The sequence below is a fragment of the Neodiprion pinetum genome, chromosome 2, assembly GCF_021155775.2.
Source record: "Neodiprion pinetum isolate iyNeoPine1 chromosome 2, iyNeoPine1.2, whole genome shotgun sequence".
Taxonomy (NCBI): domain Eukaryota; kingdom Metazoa; phylum Arthropoda; class Insecta; order Hymenoptera; family Diprionidae; genus Neodiprion; species Neodiprion pinetum.
In genome coordinates, this window is record NC_060233.1 from 30,436,368 (window position 1) to 30,452,980 (window position 16,613).

Consider the following 16,613-nt stretch of genomic DNA (forward strand, 5'->3'; position numbering starts at 1 on the left):
TCGCGACTCTAGATCAGAGACTCAACTCGCACAGCCGTTCTTTGCAAAAGCCGCGAAGTCGTCATTTAGACGGGGTTTAGCGACGGATCGATGAATCGTTTCCGAAGATATGCATGCCCGATGCTTCCGTGTGATTGACGAGGTATGGTTCCGTACTGTGTGGCTATAGGACACATATTATCCATGGACCTCTCCTCACATCCGATGCGGCGGGAGAGTTTGCCTGCATGACTGGATTGTTGGCAAGTTGGCGGTCAGTCGATCTGTCGTCGACGGACGATGTTTGACGAGGTAATGGACGTACCGTGTCAACGCGTTGACCCGTTCCAACGATACGTCGAACCGTAACGGCATCGAGCGATATTCTCCACACCCCAAACACACATCACCGTTGTGTTACCCGGTATGCAAACCCAGGCTATTGGCTTCCCACGATGTGCAGTAGTTCAGTTTGCGGTGTGCACGAGTCCCTGCCTGAATTTTGATTGCCGCATGACTGCAGCCGGGCGACCTCAGACAAACCCTACCGGAGTTGATCAGCGATCAATCACTCGAATACACTCTATCATTCACCGATTAATCCCTGCATTAACTGATCCTCACGACGCCTGGCCCTTCAAAATGGCACTTGTAGATCAATTGCCGCAGGCTGGACGAACAGGCTTGCAGTTCAATCAGTGATTTGGACTGTTGTTAAAGCATTCAACACCGATCAAAGATGGTTGCCGAAGGCTTGGGACTGACGACTAGATCCCGGCACCTAAACGCGGTTACCGAAGTTATTGCGGCCTGTAGTAAATGCTCCGACATTGGATTAGCAAATTGACCTTATTCGTCAGTGCATCCAGCGCAGCTAGGTACAAATTTTAAATGGTTCCCAGAAGACTAGAGAAATTTTTTAAATCTCGGAAGCGGTGCCTAACTGATTGCGAGCCTTGTTCCTGCTACTTGGCAAGATGAACGCTACTCTTCGTGGTACACAAACACTTCGCGGACAAAGGCCTGGGAAAGGGAGGAGGAAGAGGAGGTCGCATTGGGACACTTTACCTTGTTTCAGAAACTGGTAAATTTCTGGAACCGAGTAACCGGGTTGACCCCAAGATGAGCCCACGACTACTACTGACTTGGGATCAGCCTGGTCACTCGGGAAACAATCCACTATACAGCCACGACCATTCTCGTAAGCAAACGCTTGAGAGAACACACAAAGCGAGTCGTACCAGATCAGCCACGTTCAGGGTTCACTTTGTACATATTTACCTGTAGATCCATCCTTCAGTCGGATGCTGCCTCCTCTTTTTTCTTATGACCCCTCCATTAAACACTATTTATTTCTTATATTTTCTCGTTCATTTCTTCTTTTCTGCTATTCGTTTCTCCCGAATTTCCTGTCTCTCGACTTGGTATCAGGGATTCGGGACTTTCGTTTGTATGAAATTGAAATCTTTTTATTGTATTCTTTTTGAGAGATACAAATATTGATTATGAAATATCTTATACATTAAGTTATTTTGATAATTGGTAATTTTCATTGTTCTTTGCGCGTTTTTTCTTTACCTTTCGCCTTCAATATTATTTTGCTTCACGTAAAGTCTTATAGATATTCTCATTAGTAGGTATATCAAGCTTGATCATTTACTAGACTATATAATGTACATTCTTAATAATGCAGAATACTATAACGGACCGTAAATCTTACAAAATTTTCTTTCAAATCTCATCTATTGATGAGGTTTCTCCAACATTTTCGATTCATATGCATACACATGCTGCGTACAGCGTGTTGAAGTAAAATATATTGTTAACTCCTCGAGCCGGATATCTGAAAACAATATCAATGGACCTTAATAATACATTCACAACTACCGTCTATACTATTCTCGGTTATTACCATTATAGTGTTATCAATTTTACTCCCATTCTTTATTTTTGCAACTGTAATGGCTTGTTTTTTTTTTTAACTTGAACGTTGAGCTACTGTTTTTTTTTTCTCTGTAAATTGTACACTGTCACAGGTATACTTCAGAAAAGTAGAAGATCAAAAACCCCGCCTTACCGTAAAATAATTTCCAACTCGTCGAGTTTTTTTTTTTATTCTGTGCAGTTATCGCTAACTCGTCGAAAGCTGCATGATAAAAATAAAGTGTACTGCATAAGAGCCAGGTTTGTGAAGAAATCAACGGTTTCTCATCCCTCTCTTTCAGGGACGAGGCTTCACTTGTTTCTAATGGCAGGATACAATGGATCGCTTCTCGAGAGGATCGACAATATTTCATCCAGATCTTCCACAGCCCCGCTTTTATGAACTCTGTGAACGACGGGTGATCGGTGCAGGTTATTAATACTTTATCCCCATTTCTTTACAGGCACAACTGCGCAAGCAGCCCCTGGGGCGCATTGCACAGTTTTCCCAAGTACTCGATAAATAAACATCGTGGGCTATAATTTTCATTACCATGTCCAATAATTATTATTCATCGCATTTTATGGCCCCTTTCCATCGCACGCGCGGCACAGCCCAGCTTACAATTAGCCCCAGTCGACAAGCCCCCCCCTCACTTTTCGTGTCGAATATTTTACACCTCCGTTCGATACGAGCCGTATCTATATCTATACGCTTTCGTTAAATCATTAAACGCCGTTGATTTACAGCCGTAGGAGAAACGGGTGTCATTATTATTATTATTATCACCCCTTCACACACACACCGATGCAGATATTCACACTTAGATTCGTCCCACCTCGTGTGATATTTCATTAACGAAGAATGTTACGATGTTTATATGACAATGTTTACTCAGGAAAAAATTATACAATCATAACAATAATGACAATGAGAAGAAATCGATGTTAAGATGTATCTTATTCATTGAGACCGTCATAGGTATCGAGTCTAAAAATATATAGAAACGTTTGTAAATTCAAGTTTTATTTTTACGAAGATTTCAAACTAATTGAATTGTCATATTTTCTCTTCTTAATAACCGGTTCGTCTTTTCTAGTTTGTAGCTGGCGATGTTATATTTTATTATTCTCTTCGCAATCAAAAAGATACTCGTGTTCTCGAGGAGAAGAATAAAAAAAAAAAAAAAACTTGTAAAGCGCTCCGACGGACTTTGAAATTTTAGATCATTCGATTTTCACGGTTACGATGTGAATTTTGTATGCCGTTCGCTTTTCCTTTCGTATAGAAAATCTCATCGAAAATGAACGGAGAAGCGGCATATAGTGGAATGTAAAGTGGGAATTATTTTGAAGTGAATTGAATTTAAACTAAGGTCGCAAATAGCGTCGCCCTAAACTAACGCCCTCCGTATTTCGCGGAGGGCGATTCGACTCTGGACATCCTCTAATAAGGTCCATTTGCATTTAGGGGTTCAATAAACACGAAGCTGTTGACCTCGTGACTGTTAAACTCAACGGCATTGCGCACGGTTCTGTTTTAGTTACCTGCTCAAGTACGGTCCGCGTTCTGTAGCTCGTTATTTCAAAGTTTAAACGGCACCCTGCGCACACACTTACTTACGATGTCGAAGGAGCCGCAGGAATGTGTACATCGTGAAAATAGCTGGTTACGAAGGTGGAACCTCGGTGAAGCATTGTAAATTTGCGAAATGTCGCTCGATTTCGTTTAAACCTTGCAGCGCACCCGTATGCAGATTCTTTGACCTTTTGCTCATTTTCGCCGCTTTTTTCGTCTGGGAATTAAGCAGAGAAATGGTACAGTGACCCACTTTTCTCTCTTCGCTTTTTCGTTTTTTTGTTTTCTTTTTTCATTCTCTTACTTCTACTTTGGAATCCATAACAAAGGTATGCTTATGGTATCGTGTATAGAGATTTTATATTTCCGGTAGGTATATTGATACAGATTGAATTTTGATATGTTCATGGGATTGCTGACTTGGCAGTTAAAACGTTATACATGCTATAATTTATCAATGCAGGTATATTTCCAGGTTATAACAGGTATATTTTCATTTTTCTACTTTTGATTTTGTCTCGACTTGGCACGTATTACATTCCTCATAGTTTACAAAACTAGACTGTATTTCACGTCTGACCAAATCAATTTGTTGCAAGGAAAATACAACAATGTCATTGATACAAGTGATGGAAAAAAAATTTCAAAATACTTTTACATGCGTTTATCAGCTCATTGGGAAGAATAACCCGTTTTATTCGTATGACTGAAATCATAAGCCTTGAGATTTTTTCTTTTAATACAGATATCGGTGAAATCCAAATAGATAACAATCCTGCCATTCATTTTATTAGTTACACCTGATTTGAAAAATTTTCAACCACTCGCTGACGTTACACAGGGTGGTTCTAACGAGGTGGTGAAAAAGTGTTGAGAGAGGCGGATTAATGAGGGGGGTCAGTGATATAAATACATTATAATTATACGCAAATACATATACATGTACATGTAATATATAATATATAACTGATACAATATATTTATATCGCCCAAACTGCAGCAGCCACTCATCGATGATAATTTTATTCTTTTACGTAGGTACTTTGATTGAAATATATCCGGAATATAGTCGATATATTTTATATATACTTATATATCATTACTCACTATTATATATTTAAATACAGGTGTTCACTATATTCACTCGAGTGTCCAAAAAGAAACGATCTTTATTACACATTATTATAGTAAAGATTAATTTTATTAACAATTTCATTCTCTATTATTACTATTTATTATTGTAGTTTTCTTTCTTTTTTTTTATATTTTTATTATCGCCCGACGTTCTTAGTACAGTATGGGATATAGCATATATCGTATATATATTGTAGGTATATTATGTTGCATGTATGTATAATATTTTGATTCGTCGATTATTGTGAGTAGTAAGTTTCGTTCTTGAATTTTTTTTTTTTGTTTGTTGTTTTTTTTTCTCCGTAATCCTCGTGAGACGGCTTTTTCTAGAAAAGCTTACATACGACGAAGATCGCTTTACGATGGTGGAGCTTGATCATACACGGTGATCGATCAGCTGATCTTTTTTGCCGAAGTGATTCTGGACCGACTCTTCGCTTTCTGCACAATCATCGCACACGATGAATTGCGCTACTTACAATAATCTAAGGGTACATCATAATACGCGCTATTCAAATTATGGTATAATCGCTAGAAGTACGTAATTGTGATCGATCAATCGTTAAAAAATAAAATAATTTGTACTATACAAATATGTTATCGAATCGACGATGATTTAAAAATGATTACACGAAGACTCCCGCTTAATCTTTAAACATTATACATATAGTTAGGTATACACTCCTATATTCACTATTATCAACGTAGTTTTCATTGTTAACATGTGATAAACACGGTTCTATGAATATTATTTATTACTGTTATTTATCGTTCAATTTTTTCTTTCTCTTTTCTTCCTTCGATTCTACTTCGTGAAAATTCAATTACGCCTGACAATAACTTAACAAAGGTGATCTGGAAGTTGCGGTATAGATTTTCTATTCCGTCTCCCAAATTACACCGTGTAATTTACAAACGCCGATCACGTGACAGGTATATGTGTAACACAGAGAAGACCGCGTACTTGATCCTGCGGTCAAACCGATTACAGGGAAAAAGATATTTTCCTCGACTGGTATCCTCGCGTGATGAGTAATTATTATAATAATTATACAGATAGACACATAATTTGTTTGTTTTTTAAATTTATTCTCGTTACTTCTATCCCTCGTGTCCGAAACAATTATAGTTATATGTTTCTCTGTAAAACGCGTCACTTTTTATCTCTACGTTATCATCTAGGTCTTATCGGGTTATATAATATAGTCGCATATGACGTGGATTTGTTGATCTCTTCTCGTTTTCCATCTCGTAACGGCAAGCTAACGTTTAGCACCATACATATACTATTTATTCGTAAATTTAACAAGTATCTCTTGGGTTGCAGCTGAAACTGTGTGGTCACCTCAGAAGCGAACTAATCGAGAGAGCGAACGTCAGTGCAAACGCCGCCCGCAATCCGGCGCTTCCACCGTGTTGCATTGCTGCTGGATTTTCACCTGGAAGCATAAATCAACGGGGTGAGAATTAGTCGGTTCTATTTAACGGCGGGTTGTCGAATTTCATTGTCTAAAAGCGAAATAACGACTTTCGAATTATTATCTATCAAATTTCCCGCGGTTCGGACGGTGAAAGTATTTTTTTTCGCAGGGTTGGAGACTCTGGTGTAATTAAAATCCGCTTAACCATCAATTTAGAATCTTAATTCCTGCGTCGTGGATCAATTAATCATTTTGCTGAAAGATCGTCATTTTTCTTCATCTACGTATCGAAGACACCGCCTGCGATAGTCGGAAAGTTTTTTTTTTTTTTTTCTTATGATCCTTGTATAGCGATGCATTCGCGAAGCCGTAGCATGGAGAAAAATAAAGAAAACGAGCTGAGAAAGAGAAGAGAGAACTGGGGAAGGGTCAATAAGGTTTGCGTTAGATTTAGGAGCCGCAGAGATAAGGGAAAGTTTGGCATTCAATAACAGCCAATGAGGATAGTTTTTTCGCTCAATTTCTCTTGTTGCACAAAGTCCGCGAGAGTTTAGTTGCGAATGCCACGGCGGTGTTTTTCCTGGAGTTTCTCTCTCTCTCTCTCTCTCTCTCTCTCTCTCTCTCTCTCTCTCTCTCTTTCTCTTTCTTCTTTCTCTTGTATCGGCAGCGGGTATATAACCGTCATTATTTATCGGAGCAACAACTCGTGTTGGGATCAAGTAGAGTGGAAATCGACTTGTATTCCACTCCGACGCCAAGGGAACACGGTTCATTAATCTTCGAACTGATCTATCGAGTAATTATATAAATCACCGCGGAATGTTACTCCGGATCCCTCGATTCGTAAGAGGGGAGAAAAATTCCGGTAATACACCGAATTGAAGAGCGCGCGTACAATCCGACATTCGGAATTATTGAATATGTATCGCAGAAACAGGGGATAAAGTTACAAACATATACCTGTAAGGGAGAAGAAAAAAAAAAATTCTTCGTACCACGAAAATAACGCACGAATGAATATTTTTATCCAATCAAGGAAAAACACCTGATGTATGTTCGGGTATTTTGCGCTCAACGTTTCTACGTTCAACAGAATTCTCCTAATCCTGTTACTACTGATTGAGATGAAATTTAAGCACTCTCCGCGAATTTTTTGGCAAATTAATTTTAGCCATCGGATAGAAAAATGGAGGAGAAAAGAAGCTGAGTCAGGTAAAAGAGACGAAGAAGAAGGGAGAGTGAGAAGGGTGAACGATGAATCGGGAAAGGAGAAAAGGAAGAAAACAGTCTACGGAGTTGTCGGATTCGTAGGATTGCAATAGGATTATGTCCAGCTGCTGATATTCTCGCTAAGCCTCAATCAGACTTTTCTCAGGGCTTAAGTGCTCCTAATACGTTCGAAGGCCGTCGATGATTGGAGCACGCCGGTCACACGAGATTGAAATTATGTTCACACATATTATAGACGGAAGAGAGTGATTTTTAGGCGCTACAATGAGAAAAATTTCGTTTCTCACACTAACTAGAAAAATTCAGTAAAACAGGTATCGTTAGAAAAACTGTTTAAATATTGTTGGGATTACGGAAAATAAGGTACGCGTAACCATTTTGCGCTATTGCCGATCCTTTTTTTGTAATTGCAATGCAAAGTCAGTTTGTTCGGTTTACTATACTTTTTTAATTAAATAAGGCTTTAACATCAATTTATTGTTGCACAGGCATTAATTTTCGCAACAGTTACGAGAAAATATAGTAACAGTGATCGCAATGAGAAAGAATAGTAACGGATACTAACTAGACTTTTTGGTAACAGCTACAAATCTAATTTTCATTTTGTACCTGTAACTGTATTTTTCGATTGTGGTAAAAAATGAAATTAGTTAAGGACTGAGCGGTAACCGGAATTAAAAATTTCTCTCAGCTCGAACGATTTAGACGAAATTTTAATGACGCATTGAGTATTTGATAGTGACGTTTTACGAAACTTTCAAAAGTCTTAACTACTTCCGGTTAAAAATAAATTTAATTCCAAACACCAAAACGAAAAATATCGTCTATTCGGTGATAAATGACACCATTTATTGAAATATCTCTCGACATTCGGTTACAAAATGACGACAGCCGAAACCTAAAAAACATTCACATTTTTTAAAAATTTTTCTATATCTCGGTGCACGACTGTTCGTTTTGAATTTATTATAATTCAACGTCACTTATTCGGATATAATTTGTTCCAAAATGTTCTACTAGAGTTTTCAAATTATATTTCAACTTGCGAATCACTCACTTCAAAATCTCTGTCGTACGACGTTAAATTTTCCACGGTATTCCCCAGTCAAACTTCTAAAACCTCGAAACGAACCACGCCGAGCCATTCGGAATTATAATATAGGAATGCGATCACCCGGTTATGTCTGTTGCCAAAAAGGCCGTCATATTTTTTTTCTTCCGGCTAATCCATCTTTCCCTCTTCTATTCTCCTCTCACACTCTCCGTACATGCGTAAAGAGGAATTTGCCACCCTCAACACCGTTTTCGCGTTTCCGCGTGCCGGTTCCTGGCATGCTGACGACGAGCGAATCGAACTGCGACGGAGGCGCTGAATTCTTATCGCTTCGGTGGAGACTGGGAGGCGATACGGGAGACATGAAATACCCTGAGACCCCCTCGCCACTGGGGGCATGAATCTTTGCAAGCTCATGAATTTAACAGCGCCGATACATCATCGCCCGGCCAGGAACGCGACCCCCGCGTTATACGCGGCATACGGGGTGCAGTTTCACCTCCTTCGGATGGAGTAAATGGATCGTGAAATTATCGTACAACCTCCATGAATTAATCTTAATTCACCCTCGTTCTGCAGATCAACACCACAGACTTCACTGTCTTGTTTTATTTTTTGGCATTTTCTTTCCACATCTCAGAGTTTTATCACAATGGTTTTTCATCACAGAATAAACGTCGGTTATGGTGATTTTTTTCACTGAACTGCGATTCATAAACGCCCTCCAAATTTATCGATGTTTCAAAAAAGCCTGATCAAATTGTTGTTTCATTTCGAATCATTTGAAATGCGAACAATATATTGCGGAGAAAAAATTTGACGTTGAAAGAGCTAAGAATGCAGCAGGGTTGATCCTTGACCTGCATTTAGAGCACTGTTTGATGTTTTTTTGTTCACGTTGCTTTCGAGTTTATTGACTTTGATGGAAAGTCTTGGAAACTCTTTTATTGCTAAATTAAATTTCATTCACATCGCAGAATTAAAGATTCTACTGCAGGTGTAATTCCAATGATCAAAAGCTACGGTAAGCATTCTAAAAACCCATAGAAAAACGAACTCGCGATGCTGACGTCGGACCGAAATGAGGCCATGCTTAATCTTCTTCGACTCGAGACGAGAGCGTGGAAAAACTTTGGCCATATAATGTTGTCGTGGGATTCAATTAAAAGCCGATGGCCAGATAATAGAATGAGAAAAAGGATGGGGGGAAAAAGAGACAAATTTACAACTTTGTTTACGCCGGTTTTACTCAGCGGGGATGCTGATTGGCTGGAGGTGGGAAAAGAGGGAAAAGCCCGAGAAAGCGCGCGACTTTAATCTCCGCGTTTCACCGCGTGTGTACCGCGTATCCGGCTACCATCGCTGATAACACTCTCCCTCTCTTTTTCCCCTGCGGGGTGAACACCGTACTCCAACCCTTTCGCACCCCCCGTGTACGTCTACTCGCCACCCCTCCACCTCCGACGAGTTCGCCTCGCGGAAAGGCGACATTTATACCGGAGAAAAATATGCACGCCGCGTTGCCGTCACCCCCTTGTTTTCAGCGGCGCGTTGAATATCCGTATGAGTTGGTATCCCGTGATGTTCTACACACGCGACTTATGAAGCTTCTGTACGGCGTATCGGTTTCGTAATTTCTGATTTTTTATTTTTTTTTTGTTTTTTTTTTTTTTATTTCTGTACTCGTTCAACCGATTCTGAATTATTGCTGACGGCACCGGATCCCGTATCGTAAGATGATTTAGGTACTGTGTTCGGGAAAAATTCCGATTGAATTTACGAAGGGAAACGAAAAAAGTATCAGGCGGGAAGAATCTCTGCGGCTGACACACGATGTAACGTATTACCATTTTTAAGATTTCGTGGGTTTATTTTGTGCGCGTTTCTATTCTAACGCGGATTACAAATGAACGAAATTATCTGTGTCTGTATTTTCAGACTCACGAAGTTTCCCTAATCTTGTGCTCGTCGAAAGTTGAGAAATTTTAAAATTGTAATATTGTGAATACGTATCTAAAAATGACGGCAATTTTTTAATTTTTTTTTTTTTTTTCTCAATAGTGACTGATGTAGGTACATATAATTATGCCGCTGGAAAAAATGATTAGTACAGAGAACTAAATATGTTTAGTTGAGGAAATCTTTGCCGTTGCGACTATTTGACGATTGCCCGAAGTAAACCATTTTCGGTTCAATCAATGGGACCACTCAACCATTTAGTCAAAAGTAATCAGTACGGTCAATTGTATCTCTGTTAGCTGCAACCAATTTCACGATTGAATAAAACGAATTAGTTGGAGTAAGGATTAAATTTCGCCATTTGACAAACGTCTCTGTTCAAATGGATTTTTTACTATTTCGAAAATTCCAAGGCTAACATTTGAAAACGAGTCTCTCGAATTGGAACGAGTAACGTTAGAATTTCCATGCCTTCACTAAATTTTCTACAGCTGCTTGTCAAGAATAATGACGCATGTATGTACAAATAAAACTACAAGCATCACGAGTCGTATCTCAATTATTAGAGAAAAAAAACAAACTACTTACAGTACATAAGATACCATCTTACATTTGAAAACTCATTTTATACACCCATTTTCTACAGTCAATTTGAAATAGAATTGCATAAAGTATGTCCATTTGTCTACTTGAATGATGTTTTACAAGCATTTTTCATTTTCTGTTCAAAACGCTTTTATATACAGCACCGTAATCGTGCGATTACTAAAACCTAAGAACATAACAATTGAATGCAGCTCGTCCACGACAGTCTTTGTCATAGAGATTGACTCTACGATAGTTGTCGGTTGCATTATTAGCGTTTTCTCAAGGCGGTGATTGAGAGGAGTCGAATCGCAGACGAGTAGGATGTTGGGCGACCTCGTTATATTGTTTCACAAAGGAAATAAACAATCTCTGTTAGGTACACGCAGAGTCTTGCCCGAGGCCACCATTAGCCGGGGCTAAGGCGTCGCTTTCAGTTCCGAGACGACCTTATTCGCTCGACAAAGTTGAAGACGCGCGGAGCTTTATCGAGAATATTCCACCACAACGTAAACATATATTATACACATAATTAGGAGTTGAGAGTCACGGGAAGAGTCGCTTCTATATCCACCTATTCCGCACTTTGCATCGAGAGAGAGGGGGGGGGGGGGGGGGGGAGGAACTTTGGAAAGAATGGAGGATAACGAGCGATAAGGCGAGTGCGGTAAAAGTTTTTCACCTCTTTTTCTTCAACACTGTTATACCTCACATCGCGGAGCCGCTGCACTTGTGCAGCTCTTCAAACCGAGACCTATAACCAATGCCGCAAGGGGACGATCGATTGGGCGGGCAGGTATCGTAACAAGATTACGGATAAGAAGACGGGGCTGCTGGCCGTCGTCCAATAAACTTGTCTTCCCGCGGCTATTTATTGCTGCTTTCTCACCAGGAAACTCTGTTATACCATATAAGTAACAGCGTTCTTACCCCCGCTGGGCGAGCAACAAATGACAGCTAACTTGCGACTAGCGAAGTAGAAACTCGCTGTTGTCAACTGGCCGATCGAAATGATGTCCAAACGACATCTTGCGATAGCTCGTTTCTGACGCCTGAAAATTGCGAGAGATACGCTTTCGTGATAAGAAAATAAAAGAAATAAAAAAAAAAAAAATGGGTCATAAGACATATTTCATATGCCTTCTCGACGACTGTCAGTTGCGAGGTGTCTGGCCAATTAATAACACCAAAACTCCATCGAGTATCGATTAACCGGATCAATGATTTCGGAACTCAGATTAGAGATCTGTGCGATAACTTCTTCGCGGAATGAAAAATCAACGATAACCAGGATTAAAAGTAAAAAGAGATAGTCTTTTCGAGATGAACCAGCTTGAGGCGTCTACTGTACATTATCCACTCATAGGTATGCATGGCCCTGTTAACTAGCGGCGCTTTTCGTCGAGAGACTAGGCTTTGCAAACTCCTCACGCTCAACGCGTCTGACAATGAGAGAGAGAGAGAGAGAAAAGGGGGAGAACTGCAAAGAGGGGAAGATAGGGGATGCGGTCGTCGGGATATTAATGGGTCGGGCGTGACACCCCACGAAATAACCAGCCGCACGGCAGCAGCCCTAGATGTACCAGATCCACTATCTCGCCGAGCTACGTACGGGGTGGATGGCGAGTCTAGTGCGGACTGTGCGCCATTTCAAACTAGGAATACCCGTTCAAGAAGAAGAAGAATCAGAAGAACCCAGAGAGCCACTTGCAACCAAGCGATGGTCTGCTTAAATAAAGTACCGCAAGGCCTACAACGAGTCGACTTTCACACCCGATGATCTTTGTAAATTGTGCGCAAGACATAAAAAAAAAAAAAGAAGAAAATAAGCATAGAATAATTTGCCACCTGTTCCACTTCCGCTGTACGAAGGTGCGGAGAGCCCGGGAAATTGTTGACGATATCTCGAGCCTCGTTTACTTTAGAACGTCGGATAAATGCTTGCTGCACAACGATCCTTTCTCGCACAAAGAACGTCGGGAAAAACTCAATTCGCTACGCGGCACCTTCTCTAATTGCATCTCGCCGAGAGAACGGTATCCGAGAATATGCTAATTTACATCTGTTTCCCTTTGTCATCCCTGACGGCGTTGCAGACTGGAATGGGAAATGTTGAAAACGTTGCTTTTATACAGAGACACAGCTATTACTTCGAGATCAAAGTTTTTCGGTGGCGAGAACGTAGCCTCAAGTCTGCAGTTCACCTCATCTGACTCGTCGTCGCGTCTACGGCAACTTTACGGATAAAACAAACATTTACTGGCTCCGACAGAAAATTCAGGGCCTTACAAATTAGGACGACAAAAAATATGTTAGGCTGCTTTTCTACCAAGACCGCAAATATTTTCGCCCAGATGTCATTAACTGTAGATTTGCCGGATTCTGAAGGAAAATTTCCCATCATTCGTTGACTCTTTGAAGAAATTCCTTTGTCTGGGACGGAGATCTGAACTGATTTCTTTGCTTGTATTTCTCTCCTGATTTCGATGGTGATACAAAAGGGACTCCCTTCAACGTCTCGACAAGACGCTAAAGTAAATTCGAAAAAGCAGGTGCAACCTCCTCGAGAGCAGACGAGTCGGAGGACGTGATATCCATGGTTGAAAAGAAAATGAAACTGTCACTATGTGTATAACGCGAATGTAACTGGGCAGACTGAGCAGGTGGAGACTGGACTACACCGTCGTTAGCCTGACCATTTCAGCAGGGGAAAAGGGTGGCGTGTCCTTTCGGTGAGGGTAATTCTTCACGCTGACGTTCACGGTGAAATAAAGCTGCGAGTCGAGTCCGGCTCTCTTATTTTCTGTAGGTGATACAGAAGCAGCGCGAGGAGTACGTTCGTTGTCAGCTCACGCTGCACATTAATTGATAATATCGTAACTGCAGCGGCAGCAATTTTTGTTAGATTAATTATCGGAGTTCGCAGAGGGCACAATGATAAAGCGGGGTAAAAGTAAGACCGGAACACTCCTAGTTCGCTACGTCTTGAATTAAAACCGGGCATTTATCATCTTCCTTATTAACGCCCCGCCGTCTCTGCAGCTGCCTTGATGCTCCACATTCAGGAACCAGAAGCGGTCGAAGTGGGGAGTAATTTAAGGACGAAAATCAATCTCCGTATCTGGCCTAATTAACCGGCTCGCCATCCCGTCTGGGAACGTTAATCAAGCGCACTGCAGTTTTCATTTTCTATAACTTCATGGTTTTTTTCATTGCTGCTCCAGAGAGAAATCTCAGTGAAAAAGTTCGTCAGATTCAAACTTTAATTCCTTTCCAGATGCGGTTGGACGGGAGTTTTTTAACAGGCCACTGCTAATTTCCATCTTTGACAGAAATTGTCACAGAACCACCATAGACTCTAGAGCGTGGTAAACGAGTGTGGAGGAAAAATTAAACGCTGGTTGATTAGGTGGAAGTAGCTCCAAATTGAACGTTAAAAAAATAGAACACGGCCTTTAGCCGATGATCGTCGACTGACCATCCATGTGACCATAAATTAGGTACATCTTCTGCTTCGTTTGTCGTTACGCGACGACGAGATTTGAACGTGAAGGTGTTTACATGCTGTATCAACGTGATTTCGAATGATAAAAGGGAGCCAGATAAACTAATACAATTCCGTTTGACAAGTAGTAGAGATTATGAGCGTTGCATTTCAAGCAGCTCGACTACCCGCGCCGAGCGAAATACAGAGATGAGAAGCGGAAACTAATCTAGACGGATATTGTCCCTTGCGACAGAGTGGAACGCGAGATGGAGGTGCGCGTGAAGCTCGTACCGTTCGAGTGCTTCCGGCTACATTTTACTCTCCCATGGAATTGGCTCGAGTATAAATTGCCCGCGTGAAGTTATAGGAAATCCGTTCGTTATGGTATCAAGTACTCTCGTTTATTCAACCTGTTGCAGGCTCTGGATAGACATCGAACTTTTCTCTTCTTTTTCCTTTTACACAAGCGTCCGTCGATCGGCGGTTAATCTTTACTTAACTCGGCTCTTCATCAGGTTGGAAAATCCCTGATGTATCTTGAGCCTGACGTGTGGCTCCACGGAGGGAACGGTAAGAAGCTGTGACATTCCCGGTGCGTTTTCATGCATGCTTATACACGAATTGGCCGGAGTTTTACCAACTTGGCAAAATTTCACCCCACGGTGTGCTTATCGAAGGGCTGCGACGGTCGTGGCGCTCTTTCGCTTGGTACCAGAGTTTAATAAGCAATGATAACCGGGTTACAAGATACAAGGCTCGTGAAGTCATTGCCAAAGCGTTAACTCGGTTTCCAGAAGTTTGCCCAACCCGCCTGCTGGGGTTGGATCTTTTATGCATTACACGGTCCACTTCATTTCACAGTCAGTTTCCGCATAGGGGATTTCATCCCACCGGCTACTTTTCATGGCTGCACTGTCAAACTAGTTGAGCTCCTTGCTGAAAGTTCGAAAGCCTTTTTCCAAAGCCCGCGTTTAGCGACTCTGTATATGCAGCGCAAAGGGACTTACACCAGCGATTTCAGAAAGAAGTTTTATCGTCTTCGCCCAACGGCATCCGGAAGAGAAAATCGCTCGACGCGGACGAGGCGGAGTTCGTATTTTACTACAACGCTTGTCAATTGTCTCAACCACTTCCTTCGGACGAGTCGTTATCCTCCCGCGGTTGATTATTATACGCTCTTTCTTCCATCTGTCCGAAACACAACATAACGTTTTGGCCTGTTGAATTAAAGGGCGGCGGAAATCAATTACGGCTCCGCAAGCAGAGGGTGGAAAATGGAAAATTTTATTGACAAGGGGAAATCGGAAATTTATCGAGCCAGTTCCTTAATGTATAACCAGTTTTATCTGCGCGAGACAGGGCTTTAAAGAGCCAACATTTATTCTCGGCGTAGTCCTTTCGCTCACTCCCACGATCACCTCCAGGACTCGAGTTCAAAATTGACACGGTAGAAATGGTCCTGAAAATACGTTTTTCTTCCACCCCCCTTGGCCCTTCAATATACGGTTCAATGATTTCGCAGCATAGTCGACGAGCGTACCCTGTACGAAATTCCCTCGGAAATCAAACCCAGGGTTCATTCATCATCAATCATATTCGTAACCGCGGAGAACGGTCCTTCCTTATCTCACCCAAAATTGGTTCCAAGTTCGTTCCGGAATCGGTCTGTCCACCGTGAGGCTCCGCCTCATATTACGTTTAAACAGGTCCGACGGGGTTTGGTTAGGTCATGTTAGCTCCGCCAAAGTAAATATAGGGCTTTTGGTGCCTTGCTACGAAGTAGTACGTATCCTAGCGTACGAACCTTATCCTAGGACTCTCCTTATCCTTCTTTCGCCCTCTCTCTCTCTCTCTCTCTCTCTCTCTCTCTCTCTCTCTCTCTCTCTCTCTCTCTCTCTCTCTCTCTCTCTCTCTCTCTCTCTCTCTCTCTCTCTCTCTCTCTCTCTCTCTCTCTCTCTCTCTCTCTCTCTCTCTCTCTCTACCCCCGTAATCGATAATACTGTTCTTGACGTAGCATTCACAGCGTAAAAGGTCAGACTTTATTTTAACTGCGTGCAAAAAAAAAAAAAGGAAGGGGAAAAAATAGGAAGGTTACGGTTTATTTGCCGTCGGGAATATAGGTGGAGAATAAAGAGAAAAATGAGAATGAAAAGAAAAAAACGTTCGGGCAGACTTGCATTGCTCGTAAAAAGCCGGCGCGTGTTTGGACCGGTAAAAAATTTGACGTTGTATCCTTTTCAAACGAGAACTAATCGAAGTAGA

At 41.3% G+C, this 16,613-nt stretch overlaps 1 protein-coding gene and 1 long non-coding RNA gene across 2 annotated transcripts in view; one reads left to right on the top strand and one right to left on the bottom strand.

Annotated features, from left to right (window-relative positions):
* The window catches only part of LOC138190448 (uncharacterized), a 51,306-nt gene extending 45,232 nt beyond the window's left edge, over positions 1-6,074 (top strand). The window contains exon 3 of the long non-coding RNA XR_011176417.1: positions 5,943-6,074. This is a non-coding gene — a long non-coding RNA (uncharacterized lncRNA). The remainder of the gene's footprint in view (positions 1-5,942) is intronic.
* Positions 4,814-16,613, bottom strand: part of LOC124211919 (defective proboscis extension response 14) — a 201,211-nt gene continuing 189,411 nt past the window's right edge. The window contains exon 8 of the mRNA XM_046611454.2: positions 4,814-6,054. Coding sequence (XP_046467410.1) covers positions 5,957-6,054 — 98 coding nt within the window. The 3' untranslated portion in view covers positions 4,814-5,956. The remainder of the gene's footprint in view (positions 6,055-16,613) is intronic.